The sequence below is a fragment of the Embiotoca jacksoni genome, unplaced genomic scaffold (assembly GCF_022577435.1).
Source record: "Embiotoca jacksoni isolate LCO1_2020_lvr unplaced genomic scaffold, fEmbJac1.0.p SCAF_7, whole genome shotgun sequence".
Taxonomy (NCBI): domain Eukaryota; kingdom Metazoa; phylum Chordata; class Actinopteri; family Embiotocidae; genus Embiotoca; species Embiotoca jacksoni.
In genome coordinates, this window is record NW_027185425.1 from 7,057,447 (window position 1) to 7,077,125 (window position 19,679).

Consider the following 19,679-nt stretch of genomic DNA (forward strand, 5'->3'; position numbering starts at 1 on the left):
TCATTTATGAAGCCAAAAATGCCAAATGTTACCTGGTTTCAACATTGCAGAATAAAAACATCTGTTTTTCCCAAATTTACATCATTGTTAATTTAATCTTTTTCTGTGTTGGACCTTGGAAGGGCAAAAGATAAAAATTTAAAGATACCACTTAGTGTAGTCACAACTGTCCAACACTTTAATTTATTCATTGAAGACATAATCCACTCATCATTCACTGCAAACCATGGTATAATAAACATGCTGTATAATAGATGAATATATGCTCAGTGTGAATATTTTACATTCAGCACATTTGTATCTGCCTGTTGGATTTTCCCTCCCATCTGTCTTTCTAGCTCTCCAGCGCCGGCATGTCTTTGTATTAAGCGTCTCTAAGCACCCCCCTCCTCCCTTTCATGTGGTTTCATGTAAAACAGCTCACAGACACACCCTTCTATTGATGTTAGAGAAGCTCTGTCTGTGTGTGTGTGTGTGTGTGTGTGTGTGTGTGTGTGTGTGTGTGTGTGTGTGTGTGTGTCTGTCTGTCTGTGTGTGGCAATGCAGTGGCTGTGCATACAGGTGTTCAGTGCATCTGCCAATATATTTGTGTTTGACTACATTTGAGTGTGCGTGTGTGTGTGCGCTGTATAAACAAGTGGTTGTTTTGGGGGTAAACTCTACATTATTCCCTCAGCAATAATACAAGGTTGTAGAGTTTGTCTCCACTAGTTGCAGACTGCACTCCAGGGCCCCTCATCTAATATGCTGTCTCACAAAATCACCGTTTGGATTGGTGTCCACCACACTTAACCCCCCTTCTGCACAACACTCACACTCACACTCTCCCTCCCTCAAGCAAGCATGCACACACACACACACACACACACACACACACACACACACACACACACACACACACACACACACACACACACACACACACACATGCACAGACCCATTTGCATACAATTCTGATTCTATCAACAGATCCCAGTGGTACTTGTAATAGCTGTAGAGGAAAGAAAACGAAGCCTTGTGCAACTGTGTGTGTGTGTGTGTGTGTGTGTGTGTGTGTGTGTGTGTGTGTGTGTGTGTGTGTGTGTGTGTGTGTGTGTACACAGTAATCTGATAAGGGAATGATAGATGCACAAGCGGGAGAGATGGTGAGAACACGTAGCCCTCAGCCTGACACTTCAGCTATCAGCTCTGGCACAGACAGAGAGAGACAGAGGCAGGTAGACCAGCAGATGCCTGGACAGAGTGTTATAATACCATATTTTTCCTGTCAGTCTTATACTGAAGTGATACAAGCAGTGATTTTGCTTATTTATGGTCGAAAAAACTTGTGTCTACCCTCCTTCAAAATAAAATAACTGACTCTGAAACATCTGACTAGCAGAACAAGTGCAATTCTTTTAATTATCACTGCATTTTGTTTTGTTTTTTGTTTTATATCTTAATTTTTGTTGGAAGTCAATTAGTGGATCATGGAAAAAGTCTATTCTGAGCTATCATGCTAAATTTATTCTCATTAGTCATAAAGACTTTTTTTTTTTTTTTTTTTTTTTTTTGTCAGTGTTCAGTTGCTTATTTGGTGACTCACCAAGAGCCTGAATGTACCAGAGCGGGAAGAAAGACACAGCAGGAGGTGTGTCACCAATCATTAAGCAGCACACAGCAGTATTGATGGAGGATTAACATGATTGGTGTCTGCGCCACTTCCTTGTTCAGACCTTGTCAAATGTGCATGCCGAAATAGCAAATGCGTTCTGTGACATTCTGTGATTTACATACTGCACCTTTAAGCAAGAAACATATAACTACATAATTTAGTTAAATAACTGCACATGTACATGTAGCTTTGACCTGATAGCCAGTCTAACAAAGAACTAAAAACTCGTGCCTCAATGCAGATGGTGTGATTTATGGAGGATGAGCATGCATTGCCTGTAAAAACTGATGACTGTCTGGTTGTCCTCCTCTCTAGCTAAAATGTTCCTTCCATATTCTGCCGAGTCTGGCTTTGTGGATTTTTGTCCTTTTCTTTTCAAATAGACAGGGCAGTGAATTGTCTGGGACCAGAGCACTATGCAAAGCAAGCATGTATGCTCTCTCCTCCCCAGCTAAAGTGTCATATTTTAGCCGCTGGCAATTCCACTCCTCCTGCACAAAGCAGAGAACAATGTATTTGAAAGAAAGCTCTCAAGCTCTAAAATTTACAATAATTAAGGTTTAAAAGTAACGGAAGATGAATGACTTTTAAATTCACCGCAGAACAGAGTCTGTGATGAGAGCTTGATTTGCTTGAGCTTGTGCTTTGAGCTTGATTTCAAAGAAAGGACAACTGACAATTGTTATAAACTGACGCCACCTTCTACAACACCAAACAATAAAGTATGTATACAGATGATGGGCTGTATATCATATATAGTATGGTGTGGCAGTTGACCCAATGCCATGGGACCAAATATAGAGTAATAGCACTGCCAGTATATATGTCTTTATGAAGCCATCACTGTAACTTGGGTTGCTTTTGTAGTGCATTGCATAATAACACAAGTTACCAATTAGTTTAAATCCTTAAATGTATTCGTTGCAGAGCTTGTTGAGTTGAATTACATTATAGCGTGAAGGTGATCATATCACTGTCTGTGCCTTGTGGTTTAATGCTTTCTCTTTAAACAGTTCTTCTAAAAGGAGATATATATTCACTATGTTCATACTGTAATGTGAGGTAACATGGAAGAGAAAGAATAAGATGGGAGACATTTTCTTGCCAATAAAGCTCATTACATTGAAACAGAACTGAATTCAGATGGAGATAGTGACAGAGAACAGTTTATTTTGTAACATTAACATTTGCTTCAATGCATGAAGTTGAATTTTGAAACCTACTTCGAACCATGAAATTCTTGTCAATTGTCAAAAAGTATTGCTGTGAAAATGTAAAAAATTGGGCAAGTAAATTTAAATGATCACACTGCCTGGTAGCAAATAGTATTGTTCAGACACAGACCTCCTTTGAGACGTGCTAGCCGTGTCGACATGAACTGAATAATAATGATGATGAAAGTAGTAAACATCTTCGACACATGATACAGCAGAGGTAACCCATTCATAATTAGTAGCTTCACTGAAGCAGCAGTCACTTGATGGTTAAACCTGACAATCAGGCACTGTAGCACTGTCACGTATTAAATTATGAGTATCAAATTAATGCTTGCTTCATGAGATAGAACAACAGTGAGAGACAGGGAGACACAATTCATGAGGAGGATGAAGAGCAGCTACACCTGGCAACAGTTAAACTGTTGCAGCAGCACCTTTAAAAATAGTGCATTAGAATTATATTCAGAGTATTACATTTTATAAGCCTACTCTTCTATCTGTGTCCTTTGCACAATTGCAAAGAGAACCAATATGAACTTATGTGTGTGTGTGTGTGTGTGTGTGTATATATATATATATATATGTACATATATATTAGTGGAATATCTGCAGGTATTTTCCCACATAGCTACAGCTATTCTCCTTTTCTGAGAGAAAGAGGCAACGAAGGAAGCAATGTGTGAGACGGCGAGAGAGAGAGAGAGAGAGAGAGAATACCTGCAGAGAAATGACGCCACAGTCAAAGAGAGACACAGAAAGCAGCAGAGTCAAAGTGGTGGAGTAAGAACCCTGAATGCAAAATCTCATTAATGTCTAATCTTTAAAAGCAAAAGTGTTTCACTTTCAAGCAAAAAAAAACAACTATCAAATATTTGAGCCAGCACGGCACTTTAGATTTGTAAACTCTATATTCTATATGAATGTTCGGGAATAACAAGCATATTTACATGAATTTATGTGAGTAAGTGAAAACCACAACATGATAAGTGCATGCGAACCCAATTTAAATTCTGCGGGCTTCTCTCAGCTCTCTGCTGTCACAACAGGACTAATTGATAAAACCAGTCGGGGATGAAAAGGCTCTCAAATGAAATTTGTTAGGGAGGTGCTAATCTGGGCTTTCTGGTTAAACCCCCCCCCCTCCCCATCTGTATCACTCATTCCTCCACACACTGCCAACCTGTGGAAGCACTGTGGTGGAGTGCTCCTGTCAACCACTATAATGTACATAAAGTAACTGATGGAGAACATAGAAGTAGGTACAGTATGATACACGAGATATACATTAGTAAATATGACATTCAATTCCCCTGCGCTGTCGTGTTCTCTCCCTGGAGTCTGTAAATACACTCTTTGAAGTTGACACACAAAAGAATGTGTTGGCGTGTGCTCTTGTTCCTTTGCTCTCCATATATACTTTATTTTTCGTTTCCCCTCACAGACGCACACTCGCACACGCATACTGTTCTCATTTTCTCTCCCTCTCTGAGTGACAGATTGAGTTCATTCGCAGCCTCAGCAGGAACCCCACACACAGGAGCAGAACTCTGGCTGACACGTCTCTGTGCGTGCATGTGTGCGTGCATGTGTGCGTGCATGTGTGCGTGTATGTGTGAGTGCATGTGTGAGTGCATGTGTGAGTGCGCGTCGGGGCCCTTCCCACGTATGCGAGTGATCACATCATGCGTCAGACGTTGTGTACGAGTGCATTTCCTCGGTGGACGTGGAGGTGTGTGCGCCTGCAAATGACTGTGTCTCTCACATAAGCAGATTGAGGATTTAAAACACTGAATAGAGATTAGGCTCCTTGCTGGGATTTGAGGACGATCTTCAGAGAGTGTGCGTATTTATGTTGCAAGGACAGAACTGTACTTGCAGTAGTGGGACACTTCCACCAGATCCAACACAGTCACTTGTCCCTTTTCGCAGTAAATCATCAGACAAGACAAATGACCTCAATCATGAATCTAAACCGGAAGCCAGTCACTTCGATATTTCACGAGCGCAATGAGCTTCCACTTCAGGTCAGTGGAGATAATCTAGTGCTTCACAACTGAGTTACGTTCACCGCCAATTATGATCAAACTTCTGCAATTTATATGACCGAGATCCTGTGACAACAGTGCAAACAAGTTACGTGCTATAACTTACCATTACAGCAGATGAATATGACTAAAACCGTCCACCTATAGTCGAAATTCGACCTTTCAAAATATTATTTGTGAATTCAAAAACATAAATTCAGCAGCCTGTGCTTTGTGCTACGTGGGAGTTGTTAAAAAAAACTGCAATAGTGTTCTCTTTGTTAAAATAAATAAGAAAAAATAAAAGTTGTAGATATTCGTTCTCTGTCTTCTTCTCTTCACTCGGAGAACCAAGGGTAAAACGTAACCTCACGTTCTCTGTCTTGTTTCTCACTCGGAGAACCAAGTTTACAACACAACCACATGCTGTCAACCGTCTCGTGACTATCTCGCCACTCCGTTACTAATTTCATATGTAGGGAGGTAGAGAGATAGTGTCTTCACTCAGAGAACCAAGGTTACAATGTAACCACACATTTTAACTGTGAATTTATAATCCTATCCAGATCATTTTGACAAAGTAATCTCAATTGAGGACCAGGCTACACGGCTTGCATTCAAATTAATTTATGCTAATTTTCATTTGGTCAGCCCACCCAACCATCTGTCCTGCATCCACCCATCACAGCATCTGTGCAATCAAGATTTCAGTGTACACTTACGGGCTATTGGCCCCACCTCCGGAGCGAAACTGGACATATGGGGCGAGTTGTAGGAGAAGCTTCACCGCCTCTGGCCACTCCCCCTCATTGGAGCGAAACTCACAAGAGGCAGAGTCACACTCCTCGAAGCTGAACTGGTAGTAAGAGTTGGAGTCCGAAAACACCACCCGCTGGTCTACTGAAGAAAAAACAGATACACAAACCCAACATAATGGAAAGTGAGAAATAGTAGCTTCCTGTAACGTAATTAGAAATGTAGGTGTTGTTGAAAGGTGCAATTGATGTGTAATCAGCTATAGTGAGCTAACATGGTTCTGCATGTGTTGTATTGTAGCTCTAGTTAGTCAAGGATTGATTATTCCTCATTCACATCCAGATAAATTAAGGTCAATGATCAGATAGAGGCTTGTTGGCAATATTTGTATGTATGACCATGTTCAACTTTTACTGCCCTAATGTTTAGTTTAGTAGACCAGTAAAAAGTTAATGATTATTACTGCACATAAACTATACTTTTGAGGCTAAATATACACTGTGATATCGGCTGCGTTAAGACAATCTTTTGGAGGGTATCAAGAAAATACTACAGGCGTTGTGCTCTGAAAACTACCACCGGGAAGACAAACAATTGTTTAAGCCACATTAATTGTGTCTACAAAAGTAACAATCCATTTACACAAATACTTCTCCCACTGTGATCAGAAGTATTTTTGTTCAAGTAAAAGCCCTTTGAAGCCCTTCATAATTTGCGCCTGGACAAGTATTGATGTCAGTCAATACCCGAAAGCAAATGGGATTCACATGAATTATTATGAATCGTTCAGGTAAACACTGACAAAAAGAAATGAGCACTTCTTAGTTCTAGAGGAAGAGCAGACGCACGGCGCCCATAATAAAACCTGGATAAACTCTTTGTGTGAATTATTGTGGATTAGCCAGACCGATGAACTGCACCTGAGCAGCTCTGTTTATCCTTTAAAGAAACATTACCGGCCTTTGAATAGTGTCTTAACTAAGATGAATGCAACACAATTGTTTTTTACCTCGGCACTGACAGTGCGCTGATATTAGAATAATAGACTCTCAGACTGTTTAGTGTGTAATACAATTTTATTAACATGGTTACACATAAATAATGAAGGAGGATTATGTGGGCAGGATAATTACATTCATAAGAGGCGGTGGGCTTGAATACACAGTGTCCTGATCCTTAGTTTCAGCGTAATTTTACTTTATGGAAAGTTAATCTCAAAGAGGCTATGTCAATATCTTTACTAGACAAGATCCCAATTAAAATGATGTGCTTAGCAGGTGAATGAGGCAGTAAAATGATGTTGGAAATTGGAAATTACCAAATTAATCACTAGCTTCTTGTACAGTATAGGCTGTTGCTGATGTTGCTGGAAAGGGACTATAAATGTCAAAGCACAGTCCAAACAATGGGCATGTTAGTGTTTGTGTGTGTTTTTACCAGACAGCAGGACTCCCAGCTCCAGCAGCACCTGCCAGACGCGCACAGCAGTCGTCCGACAGCGCACGTACACACACTGCTCGCACAGCCACTGCACCAACTCCACCCCCACATAGCTACGCCTGTTAAAAAGAACACACACACACATCTTCAGCACACAAGTATGGCCACACAGTGTCACGATACGCGATGCATGCGCTTCTCTTGACACTAAGCTTGTCTTTTTTTAATTTAATCAATAGCCATTGATTATTCATTAGTTCTCTGTAAGCCTTTTACTCTGAAACACTGAATAGTTTCCGTCTGCTTTCCCCCAGGAGAAGCTCGTTGTGTGTGTGTGTGTGTGTGTGTGTGTGTGTGTGTGTGTGTGTGTGTGTGTGTGTGTGTGTGTATGCGTGTATGTGTGCAGTGTGCGTTTGTGTGGGAAGATGTGCAATGATGGTTAAGAGTATCTATTTCTATTTGTGTCCATATGTTCAAATGTTGTTGTTTTTTTGCATGCATCTAGATGTACTGCATGGACAGTATACTGCATTAAAGTGCATGTATTCCCAGACCATCTTGAGCTCTGCTATGTAATAGCTACGTCCCACATTATTCATTTTACTGCGTAAACAACATGACTGGCCTATCAGGACCCGGCTCGACAGTGATTGGTGAGTCAGTGTATATGCTTCAGTGGACCCATCAATTCAGCCCTGCACACAGACACCCAAACAGACAAAGACAAGTGTACCGTATGATCCGGGCCAGGTGTATCTTGTCTTTAGCTGGGTACGGTCCATGAGAGAGGAAGGCATTCCTCACAGTCCGACCAGCACATGGAAAACTCTGGGAGCAAGACTGACACACACAAAAACACATAAAAATGAGTTAGCGCTATCATTAAGATGGATAAATGACAAAAAAAATGTCATCTCTATATTGGTTTAGACATGAATATTAGATTGTGGAGAGCTAATGTGGCCACATGCAGATGTCATTAACCGGCTCACAAGGACAGTTCGATTGCTTTCCCCCCCCGAGGGATGAAACATTGACTGCGTCTACACACTGCAATAATCCTGCAATCGTAAATGAGACCGTATTTCAAATAAGCTGTTTACATGGATTGCTTGCTTCTTTTTTATTTATATTTCTCTTTACGTGACAGAGCAGAGACCACTTAACAGCTGATGAAACTCCACTCACATTATGTTACAACATCCGAGACGGTCTTCAAACTCAAATTCAAACCAGTCATTTCTTCAGCAGTGCAACTCAGTGGCCTCTGTATTTTCGATGTATTTCAGAATTTTTCGCAAAAGTTACATCACTAGCTTAAGCATGTGTTGGTTAAACAGTCTCAAATATTGCAACATTTAGAAACAACTTTGGTGACTTTTGTATATGTTCTTGTTTACGGAAACAAATTCCATAAAAAGGATGGAATTTGTTTGCTCATTCCTCTGTGCCATAGAGCTCCATTGTTGTCAATCAATTAAAGAAATGTCACTGAGCTACATTGCGGCACTGGTGGACGGGAAGCAGTTTTACAGGCTAATGATGGAGATCACTTTCACAGTCTCTTGACAGGCAACTGGATCAAAGTTTGGTCCATCTACGAAAATGTTTTTTGAGAATCAACACGAGCATTTATAAATTGTTAATCACAAAGTTCAAGAGTCACGAGCTGGAGATCAATGCACACAGTTAAACTGAGGCACTTCAGCTTTTATCAAACCAGTTCAATTAGTTTTTAGTAAATACGTTCAAGAGTGATGGGAAGTTTAAACTGGCTTAGTTAGGCTTAAGTTCAGGGTTTTTCTTCCATGCATCTCAATGCTTAGGCATTCATGGGCAAGTGTTTAGCATTGTACTGCTTTAGGCACCACATCAGTGTTAGGTATAGCAATGTCCACTGAGCCAAGATATGAAAGAATATCTCATGAAATACAACTAGTGGAAAAAAATATATATAACAGTGCTGAGGGACAAATAACTAAGCACACACAATCTTTTTTTGTATCAAGTGAACAGGATTGCAAGTTTATAAATGAGCAGTGTTTTTGCCTCAGATATAGATTTTAATGTTTTACTTCTTTCGCTAATATTTTCAGTGTTAAAAGAAAACTACTCATGTGGGATATTAAAGGCCTTTTTCAGAGTGCAGTACAGCATTATAGTGATGCATGACAAATTCACTCTCTGTGTGTGTGTGTGTGTGTGTGCGTGCGTGCGTGCGTGTGTGTAGTTGGTGAAACTAACTTGGAAAAAGGTAATATCCCCGCTGATGTCATCTTTATTGGGGCTAAACAAACACACGTTCGCTTCACAGCGAAACTAAAGGTATGACATCACCTGCATGTGTTTGTGTGAGTGGATGAGCGTTTGTGTGTTTATTTACCTTGTGCAGGGCAGGTCCAGTGCTTGGTCCAGGGATAGTGTCAGGTGATTGCTGTTGAAACAAAAAATACACACGAGCCATTGGTGCCGAGACACACAAAATGACACACACCGCGTAAATACTCTGAGCAAACATGACTCTAAGATGAGAAAGACCAGTTTTACCATTCCAAAAATATTAAGTCAGATTTTGTTTGAACTAGCAGCAGTAACGAGAATTGATTATAAACACACTTTCATGTGACATTCAGTGCTTTCATGTACAGCAATACCTGTTACTGCAATGGACTTTCACCAAACGTAAAGCAAATGGCCATTTATTTGTACTTATAGACAATATGATCATTATCTGACAGTTTATCAGTGAAGTACGATAAACATCAACATATTCACTCAAGCACTCATCAACTGGAAACCAGTTCGAATGCAACTGCCAACTATCAAATCATAACAGTGAGACCGTAATGAATCTCCTCATGGTTACTACCATCCTGTCATCATGTTGCAGCCTTTGCCCTATGTGTATCCGCTCCACTTCCACTTCCCCAATCAGGAAATAATCTTTTAATCTTTATGGATTACTATGGTGCAAGGGTATCAAGGTGGTGGTGTTGACTTTATGGTGACATAGTAGTCATCAAATAGATTAAAAATGATAGTACATGTTCGATCAATTGGAGCGGAAACGGCGCTACCTGCAGACCTCTGATTTTGTGTTTTTCAGAGTGATGTAATTTACTAACATCTGTGTCTTGCTCGCTCCGCTAGTGAATGACAAGCTCGCTTCAAATGTGTGATAGACACATTTTTATTCAATTTTAATATCAACAAAAAGTTAGTGGATTATAACATGTTGGATGGTTTATGACAATAAATGCTTGTGTTTTTTATAACAGCATACAGACATGTGTTCATGCGTTATTTGTACTAAATCACATATTGCATTGAGTGGAAATTACACAAATATGACACATTACTAATAATATAAAGCCCGTATTCATTATTATAATCCTAATTTTCCAAAACTCACACTGCTCGACACTCAATTATACTGATTAAAGAAAACTTTTATCTGTTACTTTATCTGTAATCTGTTATTTTTTTACTCTAACCCGCACAGGCAAATCTTTACACTTGCAATGAAAGTGTTTTTATTGTTTTACAACACTTTATCACAAGACACCAAAAGCTTTTGTGACCAGTGAGCAACAGTAAAAGACTGATGTTCAAGTGAAATATCACCATAAATATGTACGCAGAGACTTCCTGTTTACATAAATAAACCCCTTTATACCGACACAACAAAGTTACCAGTGGTGTAGTCAATGAGTTTTAGAAATTGAGTATTCCGTTAAATGAAGATCCCTGATGTGTCATCAAAGTGTGGCAAGTGATTCTAGGTTATATGTGCGTCTACCTGGAACCTGGAAGAAGATGGCTTGTCAATATGTAACCTAAATCTGATTAATCCAGTCAGAGGAAATTAGACATTTTCCACAGCAGACATTCTCACTCGTCATAATTAAGAAAAGTAAAGGTGTTATTAATACTGTAACATTAACGATGACACTCAAGTGCCCGGACAAGTCATGACAGTGTGACAGTGAGCCAGCAGACGAGTGTCAAAAATTTCTACTCCATTTCTATTATCATTGGAAGGATAGTACACATTTTAAAGACAGTTCATTAAAGTCTTGGCATTGGACAATAGAAAAATACAGTGCAGCCATCGTCAGAAATCAACTGTCTATGCAAAAAGAGTGGCGAGAAAGGCCATCGAAAGGTGTGCAGATAATGTGACTGGCTGAAATGGGAGCCTCGATGCAAACAACTCTAATACGAAGAGGATGGAGGCTCTATGGTCTGATGACATGGAACGGAGTCTTTTCACCATCTTACTAAATACTTGATCCTGGCAGTGTCATGCAGCGGGAAAGTTTTTTTTTTTTTTTTTTTTTTTTTCCAGCAAGACCTGCAGAGGATAAAAAAAAAAAAAAAAGTGCAAAAAATACTGTCGAAAAACCTGCTCTTTGCAAGAGAAGGCTGAATTTAAAAAAATATTATTCCAGCGAGATAACAAAGCCAACGTAACATACATGTTAAGGGCTGAGTCAAGTAGGTTATATGGTGAACAAGCAAAAAAAATTGCTTTTTTCCAATGACTACATGCAACATGACCCGGCTTGAGTAGTTTTGCCGGTTAGTACAACTGATAGAGACCGACCCACAGAAAGATTATAGTGGCTGCCGAAGGCAATTCATAGAGATTTGCTTTCAATTTTACCATTAAAGAGTATTTTGTCCATTGATCAGTGTCCAAATAAATATGTGAGCTGCTGTATAACCATATCAACCAAGATAGCATCTTTAGCAGTGGATATGGGGTGATAAAATATCACATACTGGTATGTGCTTTGAAAACACTGTGGCAGTATTTCCCAGATAAAAAGACAGACTGTAAAATTGCATTAGGATGACACTCACATTGCCAGCTTTCATTAAAAAAAGAGACAGATGAGAGCCTCCTGCAATAGGAGTGCAACTGGTCTGTGACATCAGCAGCATCCCTGATAGAGTTGTGGGTTTGACTCCCTCAGGAAACCTTCACAGAAAACTGAGCCCGTTTGAGCAATTGTTGCTGCCCTTCGCCTCTCTCTGGCTGACAATAACAAACCACCAGATGATGACAGACAGATTCAGAGATATCAAATGAACAAATGAGAAGCACCTAAGCGACTGTGGAAGACAGACAGTGCAATACAAATGAACTGAAGTGCAAGAGGAGAAAGAATAGAGGAAGGCTGAACAATCCACAACAGCCTATGAATATATGATAGTGGATATGAGCATGACATGGAGAGGAAAAGGAGATGAGGCAGTGAGAGACAGAGAGATCATGCTAATTATAATCGTGAAAGAAAAGACAAGTGAGCGATTCGAAGACAGAGAGGGAGACCGATGCTCGGCTGTGGCTTTGAGTTGCAAGGAAAAGAAATGGAGTGATGATTAGAGAGATGTAGAGCAGTGTGTGTGATCCTCATTAGAGCGATGATACTGTCTGGGATGTCACAGATCTCACACACGTACGAGCAAGAGAACACAATTGCGCACACACTTAAAAAAAATTTTTTTTTTAAAAGTGGATCACCCTTCTGAGAAACACCCTTCTTTGCTTTCTTATTAAGAGTTAGATGGGAAGATCGATAACACTCTCATTACATTAAAAAACGGAGCTGAAGCCAGAAGCCGGTTAGCTCAGCACAGCACAAATAGGCTTAAAGCTTAAAAGGGGAAACAGCTGTCCAAAGGTAACAAAACCCACATACCAACATGTATAAATCTCCCTGCAGACACATTATGTGTTGTTTGTTTAACTCACACAAAAACCAGCAACTAAAAACAACTTTTTCTTTTGATGGACTCTTCTCAATTCACAATTTGGTTTCTGCCATTTACATATTATCCTGTCTCTAGTTTCAACTTTATAACTTAACAACTGTAAAGTAGTGAATTGATCATTGCTCATCAAAGCTATCTGCTGACCAGGAAAATAGTAATTCTTATGCTGCAGCCCTGAGACGTTGATTAAATCTCCAAATTAGATTAGTTGTCAGACAAATTAGACATAAAGAGAGGTGTGATGTGTGATCAGCTACAGTATTGTTTCTTGAATAGAGCTTAGACAATCAGTGGATTAGTTGATAATTCAATCAACAGAAAATTCATTGATAATTAATTGATTCTGTGGTTGCAGCTCCGCTATCGTGTGCACCTGCTTTTCTTTGTATAATGTAAAAGTAAACCAAATAAAAAGGACGAGCAATGTGAAATAGACATCTGGGACTTAGGACAATTGCGTTTTTGACATTTTATAGACCAAACGACGGATGAATCAAGAGAATAATCAGCAGATTTATCTACAGTGAAAATGATTGCAGTCGCTGCGCCAATATTAACTATAAAGAAAGTTGGAGATGACAGACTGTCCAAAAGCAGTTTTTCCTCATTAACAATACAATTTGAGGTTTGAGTTGCACATTCATCAGCCCCGAGAAACATTTTGAAAATAGTCCGGTTTTTTTTGCTGTAAAAAATGCCAGCTCAGTTGCAACGTACTCCTACATATCAGTGAAGATGAGAGCTTTTTTTCCGTTCAGACTCGAGGTTAAGTAGAGCACACCAGCCAGCCAAGCACAGACTACAGAAATTGTTTCTGACTCTTGCTATCTCTCTCTTGCTCCTTCTTTCTCTCTTTTGTCTTGGTCGCTGTATCTTATCTCTCCATGTCTGGTGAACACAGATCTTTTAAGAGGTCTTTGTTTCTCCACCACCATCTCTTCTCACAAAACACACTCTGGACACACACCAGCACCGGATGTGTTTCATTCGCACTGTATCGCACAACAAGAGAAATGTCTGCTCTTGTGCTCCGGCCGGTCTCCTTGTCTGTGCTTCGATTTCTTCTTCAAAAAAAACAGACACACACTCGTCTGTAACAGGGTATACTGTACATGAAGAGAAGAGAAGAGAAGAGAAGAGAAGAGAAGAGAAGAGAAGAGAAGAGAAGAGAAGAGAAGAGAAGATGAATGAGGAGTGAAAGCTATAAAGATAGAGCGCATGCTGACATGCTTATCTATGTGATGACTTCAAAGTGTGTATACAGGGAGCGCGCGAGACAGAGCGAGGTCATTATCTGCAAGAAATGGATTACTCTCAGATGAGACTGCTGAGCACGGTGAAGAGCTGTACAGCGCGGTATGCTTGGCAAAGCCTCCTCTCACACGCGCACAAACACATCCACACTCACACCAAAGCGGCTGTCGACTCCTCGACAAACCGTCATACAAGGAAGTCAAAATGGAGACATCAAAGCAGAGACAGCTCGATGAGCACGAATCAGAAGACAAAACACACACACAGGGAAGCCGTTAAGAAACTCACCTGCCAGCTCATGACCTTCGCCTTACCAACACAGAGCCGAGCGCTCGGATTTGTTCGTAGACTCGTTTTAGGAGCAATCTACAAACGGAAACTAAATCGGTGAGAGTTCTCAATCAAAAATGGCGAAATTCACTACGTTTTGGAGATGCCATGAACCCGTCGTCTAGCTCTTCTTAGATCTGGGGCCTCATTCATAACCGACGGGTACGCACACAACGGGGCCTGAAAAAGGCGTACGCCACTCATTACGCAAAAGTCGAGATGAATAAAAACAAATTTGACGATAAATAGTGCGCGCCTGTAAACAAACTCTCGTGCGGACGTTTTTGGAGACGGGGAAAATTGCCGACACGGGCGGTGAGGTGGTGAATTGAAGCCAGATTGTAGAAATGAAATGTGACAGACAACTTGATACGTATAACAAAGCCTTTCGCACATTTAATTTCACGTCATGTCACGTCTTAGGGTCCATTTTTTATCATTAACATTCCAGCAGGGTCATTTTTGCTCGTGACCTACAATTATTCCATAAGCAACTTTGAACTGCGAATGATAGGAGCAGATCTGTATCTCCCATTTATTTCCACTCATTATATCATACGCGCTTGTCACTCCAACACGTTCCTTCTCACCGCATTTACATTGCAAACTAATCGTCATCCTTTGTAAAAATCCAAGATAACCTCAAACGGCATCAGGTTGAAGAACTGCAGACCGCAGAGCGCGTCGTCGTGGCGACAACGTGGTGGAACTTCTTTTACTGCAGCAGCAACACGTTACCACTCGCTGCATTTTCCTTAGTTTGTGACCACCGAGCAAATATGTGCTTCGTATCCTCCAACTCGTCCACAAACACTTCGAGTTCTGTGTCGGAAAAATTCGATTTCCGGGTTTTCCTCTCCGTCGTTTACACGATTCACCAAATATACTTATAGAATTTGCCATGTGGACCATTTATGGTTGAATGTGGGCGTGATGAAGGCGGGATGCGAGGCGGATCTACGTGCGCACATTTCAACGGGGATTGTGGTTTATAAAGGGAACACTGCGTGCAGGTGTGCGTGCGCACGGTTTTATAAATCGGAATTTTTTTTTTTTTTTGCACGCCGTTTTCTAGTTTTGTGTGCACATGTACACTTTTAGTGTGGATGGTTAATAAATGAGGCCCCTGGTTGGCAATTTTTGTTGTTTCCAACTTGAAGACTGGTCACATGCTGCCTAATATATTCAAAGCCTTGACAGGTACCACTGTAAGATAATTTACAGCATTCAGTTGACCTGTCTTTGGGTTTAATGTTGTGGCTAATCGATATATATGCTGTCTAACTTTTATTTTGGATGTTACTTATGGTTTTAATGTTATTCTGGTGTGTTTTTATTGAATAAATGAACCCATTCAACTATCACAATGTACTTATAGTGTAAATGTAAAGTCTCCACACCTAAACCTCTGCAGTTATGACAACAGTTTCTGTACATCGACATTACTGACCGCTAAGAAACACAAAGTTACGGTCAAGTCAACCGGTTTGTAATTGTTTGTCAGCATTGCCTTTGACGAAAGCTTCATGTCCGACGTTACATTCACACTGGTTCTTCATCCATTTTCATTTAGCAGCAAGATCCAACATAAACTAATAGTCCACAGTAAAACTGGTTGCAGAAAATTGAATTGCGCCTTAAGGGTATTGTAATATTAGACAAAAAGTACAACCGGTCAGCTTGGCGATGCTGCCGGCCAACTAGCAGCGGCGCCCTGAGCCTCTCGCTTGCTCTGAGATTATTTCCTCACCAGTGGGCTCACACATGTATGTTTTACTCGAAACCCGTGTTCTGTTATTTTGTCGAATCAATAAGTGGCTGTCAAACTAGACACCCGAGCTGTGGTCAACTCTGGTGGAAGGAGGAAGGAGGAGGAGAGCAAATGAGTCAGATTTAGCTTCTAGAAAGCACCCTGGCAAGTGCAGTAAAAGTTGAAAAGTCAGTCAGGTGTTAGGAAATCTCTGCGATATTGAAGCCAATAAGGGACTACTAATTGAATACCACAGCAAGTCACAACAATGTAAGGCAGGATCCTCCGAGGTGAGGCTGCTGCAGGCTGTAACCAAAGGCGATAGATGGCTCTGTGCAGCGCAACAGTTTCAATTCACTTCATAAACTGTCAGTAAACATCAAGGAAGCACATGAGGTAATGAGAAAATGTGGTTATGTCAGATGGTTTTTGCTTTGACAAGTCCCAGAATATCAGAACAACAAAAAAGACACTGCTTCAATGCGGTTTAGATCAATCAGAAGTTCAGAATCAACGATATGTCTGCAGAAGTGTACAAAAGCTGTGATTTGAGATCAGGTCACCATCTTTATCTTCAGTATTCATAGTTCATCTTTTTAGACAACTGTCTTTTTGCTGCAGTGCAAAAACAATCCCTGGTATTTCCCTGCAAACATCTCTTTGGGTTTTCTCTTTCACTACACATAGAAGTGTGTGTCTGTGTGTGTGTGCGTGCGTCTTTGTATGCCAGCCGAAGCATAGGCAAGTGCCAGTGTCTAGAGAGGACCAGTCTGCAGAGCAGCGCCATACCTTTACACTACTTACCCACGCCTCATCGCACTCACCCACACATGAACTCACACAACGCACACACTAAGTTAGATAAAGAGATGAAAAGGGAAAGGAAAAAAAAAAAATCTTCATCTACTCAGTCATCCCTTGTTTTCTTGCCCTCAGAAGCAATGGACAAAAACATAGAGATCAAGCTGTCGCATCTGCATTTCCTCCGCTGAAAGTTGTTTTAAGATTTAATATCAGTGGTTTGTTTTGACAGGAAAATGTGATCACATTAACAGGTAACAAGAGACTAAGAGGTCACCGATCTGTTGGTCATTTAATCATCATCTAAAATGCCCAGATGGAACATGACATTAGCTGTTTGTCTCTCTTGGTTGTACGTGGCTTCACACGACAAATGTTGCATATTTTTAGCACATCTGGCTCCCGCGGGACTTGAAGTCCTGGCAGACAGATACCCACAGAGGGAACCAGGAACATGTTTTCTCCTGGCTGCCACTCATGATGAAGATAAGCGGAGCTGACACACTGAACAGCCATTTGGCCTGTCAGGTGTGTTTGTTGCACATCAGCGCACACCGAGTCACACACATTTACTGCTTAGTTGAACCATCGTCATGAAAGAGAACCAAAGGACCCCTGAGACAGATCAGACTGTTGATTTGGCCCATTTGGATCGGGAATGTTAGATAAATACCCCTATGTTGATTAATCAAGTCAGTCACGCGATTGAAAACCAATAAATCCTTTAATTAAGCAACAATGTCATATATTTGCTATGGTTCTGACTGCAGTGTGAGGACTGGCTGATTTTCTATGAATAAAATTAAATATCTTTCATTACTGAACTATTAAACTAACGGTTATTCAAACAGGAAATGTGAATACTGTACACCACAGTGGATTTCAGAACGTGTAATGGAAATTGGCACCATTTTTTGTGCATTTCCTAAACTGAGCAATTAATCTGTTAATCAGAAATCTACTGAGAAATAATTCATTTAAAGGCTAATGAAAAAAATTGTTAATTGACCTGCAATTACATTTTGTAAACAAATAAGCCAAACGTATCTAAGCCACTTGTGAGTGTATGCAAGTGTGTGTGTGTGTGTGTGTGTGTGTGTGTGTACTGAATCTGGTGGTGGGGGGGAGTTGCCTTGACTACCGGAGTGTGAAGGTATGATGTCCAACAGCAATTCTGGTTATTATGGATGTAACATTCACACACGCACGCACGCACGCACATACACACACACACACACACATACATACATGCATGCGTACATGCATACATGCATGCATACGTACGTACGTACGTACATACATACATACATACATGCATACACGGTGCCTCTGCGACAGAAACGATTGTAGCAAAATGAAAACACCTGAGTCGTGACGGAGTTACGAAACGGCCTCAGACAACAGAGTGCTGTCGGAAAACCTGGCGGTTCAAAGATATAACAGTCAGTCGTGTTCATCAAACCAAACACGGAAGGACGGACATCAGTCCACGGTCGGTTTGAAATACTCACGCTCTTCTTCCGCAGGTGCAGCCCGTGCTTGAGTAGCCCCGGCAGATCCCGGATTTTGTGTTTGAGCTGAGCTTGGTCCCGTGCGCTCCTGTTCCACCGCAAGCCCGCGAGCAAGCCGTCCTCTGCGGGCTCCGAGTCCTCCATGGTTCTTCTCCTTCTCCTGTCTGTCCTCGAGCTGCCTGCCGTCTGCCTGCCTGCCTGCCTGCGCTCCCGGTGTCTACCGTATCCTCACAAGACACACCGCCGCCCGCGCCCGTTCGCCATTTCCCCCCGCCTCACGCTCATACTCAGCGACCTGCATCTGCAGCCAAACCGCGCGCGGCGTTAACGACCTACTGAACGTATTCAGCAGCACGCGACGCTGCTGCTCCACCCAATGGCTCGCGCGCCCTACTCCTCAGTACTACTAGGTTGATGTGTATGTGTGTGTGTGTGAGCGTGTCCTGTCCGCGGAGGGGAGGTGAGGGGAGGGGGTGGTCACAGGTGCATAGAAACATTGCATCACTTCCACCTTTCGTTCTCTAAAACATGGTCAGACCAGGAAAAGCTCGAGATAGTAACCATTACACTGACCGTTGCACTGGTACAGTTGACATACGGCTTTACTGTGTATTTGTTTTAGGCTACAAGTTGTATGCATTTAAAACAACACAAAAGACAATAATCTTTGTGGGAAGGGAGAAAAAGAAGACAGGGGTAGGGCACTCCGTAGGGCTGAGTCACCACTTTACCTGGCTCAAATTTCCATAGGTAAACAAAGACCTGCCACAAAGTCTTATCTGCGTGTGTGGTAGCCTTCATTCAGCAGCCTATTTTTCTAGTTTTAAGCTGTATTTCTTTTCTGACTGTGAGAATACTGCAGAGCCGGGAGCCAGTTCAACCTGGGGCTGAAGGCAGGTGAGCAACATGAAACATGAGAGAGGTCTCAACCCTGGATTGTGGGTTGCCCAAGATTATGGAGACACTATGTCTAGTGTGGTTCAAGCATGTTGTAATAGCCGACATCCGACTGGGCTTTTTAAACTTTTCCTCTTCCTTTGTTAGAGGCAGTAGGCTACAAGTTTGCATAAGACACTGGTTACAGCAAGTTTAAACTAGACCCAGTGGATTAACTAGCGCCTGATGGAAAATGCAGTCAACCAATATTATCTCCAATATTGG

The 19,679-nt window shown here is 41.3% G+C and overlaps 1 protein-coding gene across 2 annotated transcripts in view; it reads right to left on the reverse strand.

The window, feature by feature from the left end:
- Positions 1-18,932, reverse strand: part of rapgef5a (Rap guanine nucleotide exchange factor (GEF) 5a) — a 45,709-nt gene extending 26,777 nt beyond the window's left edge. Inside the window, exons 1-5 of one of the 2 annotated variants that reach the window (XM_069175807.1) lie at positions 18,519-18,932; positions 9,475-9,525; positions 7,825-7,931; positions 7,089-7,210; positions 5,618-5,792 (exon numbers count right to left, since the gene is read on the reverse strand). In XM_069175807.1, the coding sequence (XP_069031908.1) occupies positions 5,618-5,792; positions 7,089-7,210; positions 7,825-7,931; positions 9,475-9,525; positions 18,519-18,662 (599 nt within the window). In that variant the 5' untranslated portion in view covers positions 18,663-18,932. Of the gene's footprint in view, positions 1-5,617; positions 5,796-7,088; positions 7,211-7,824; positions 7,932-9,474; positions 9,526-18,518 lie in introns of both variants that reach the window. The other variant, XM_069175806.1, reaches the window with a different exon arrangement.
- Between the last annotated feature and the right edge of the window lie 747 nt (positions 18,933-19,679).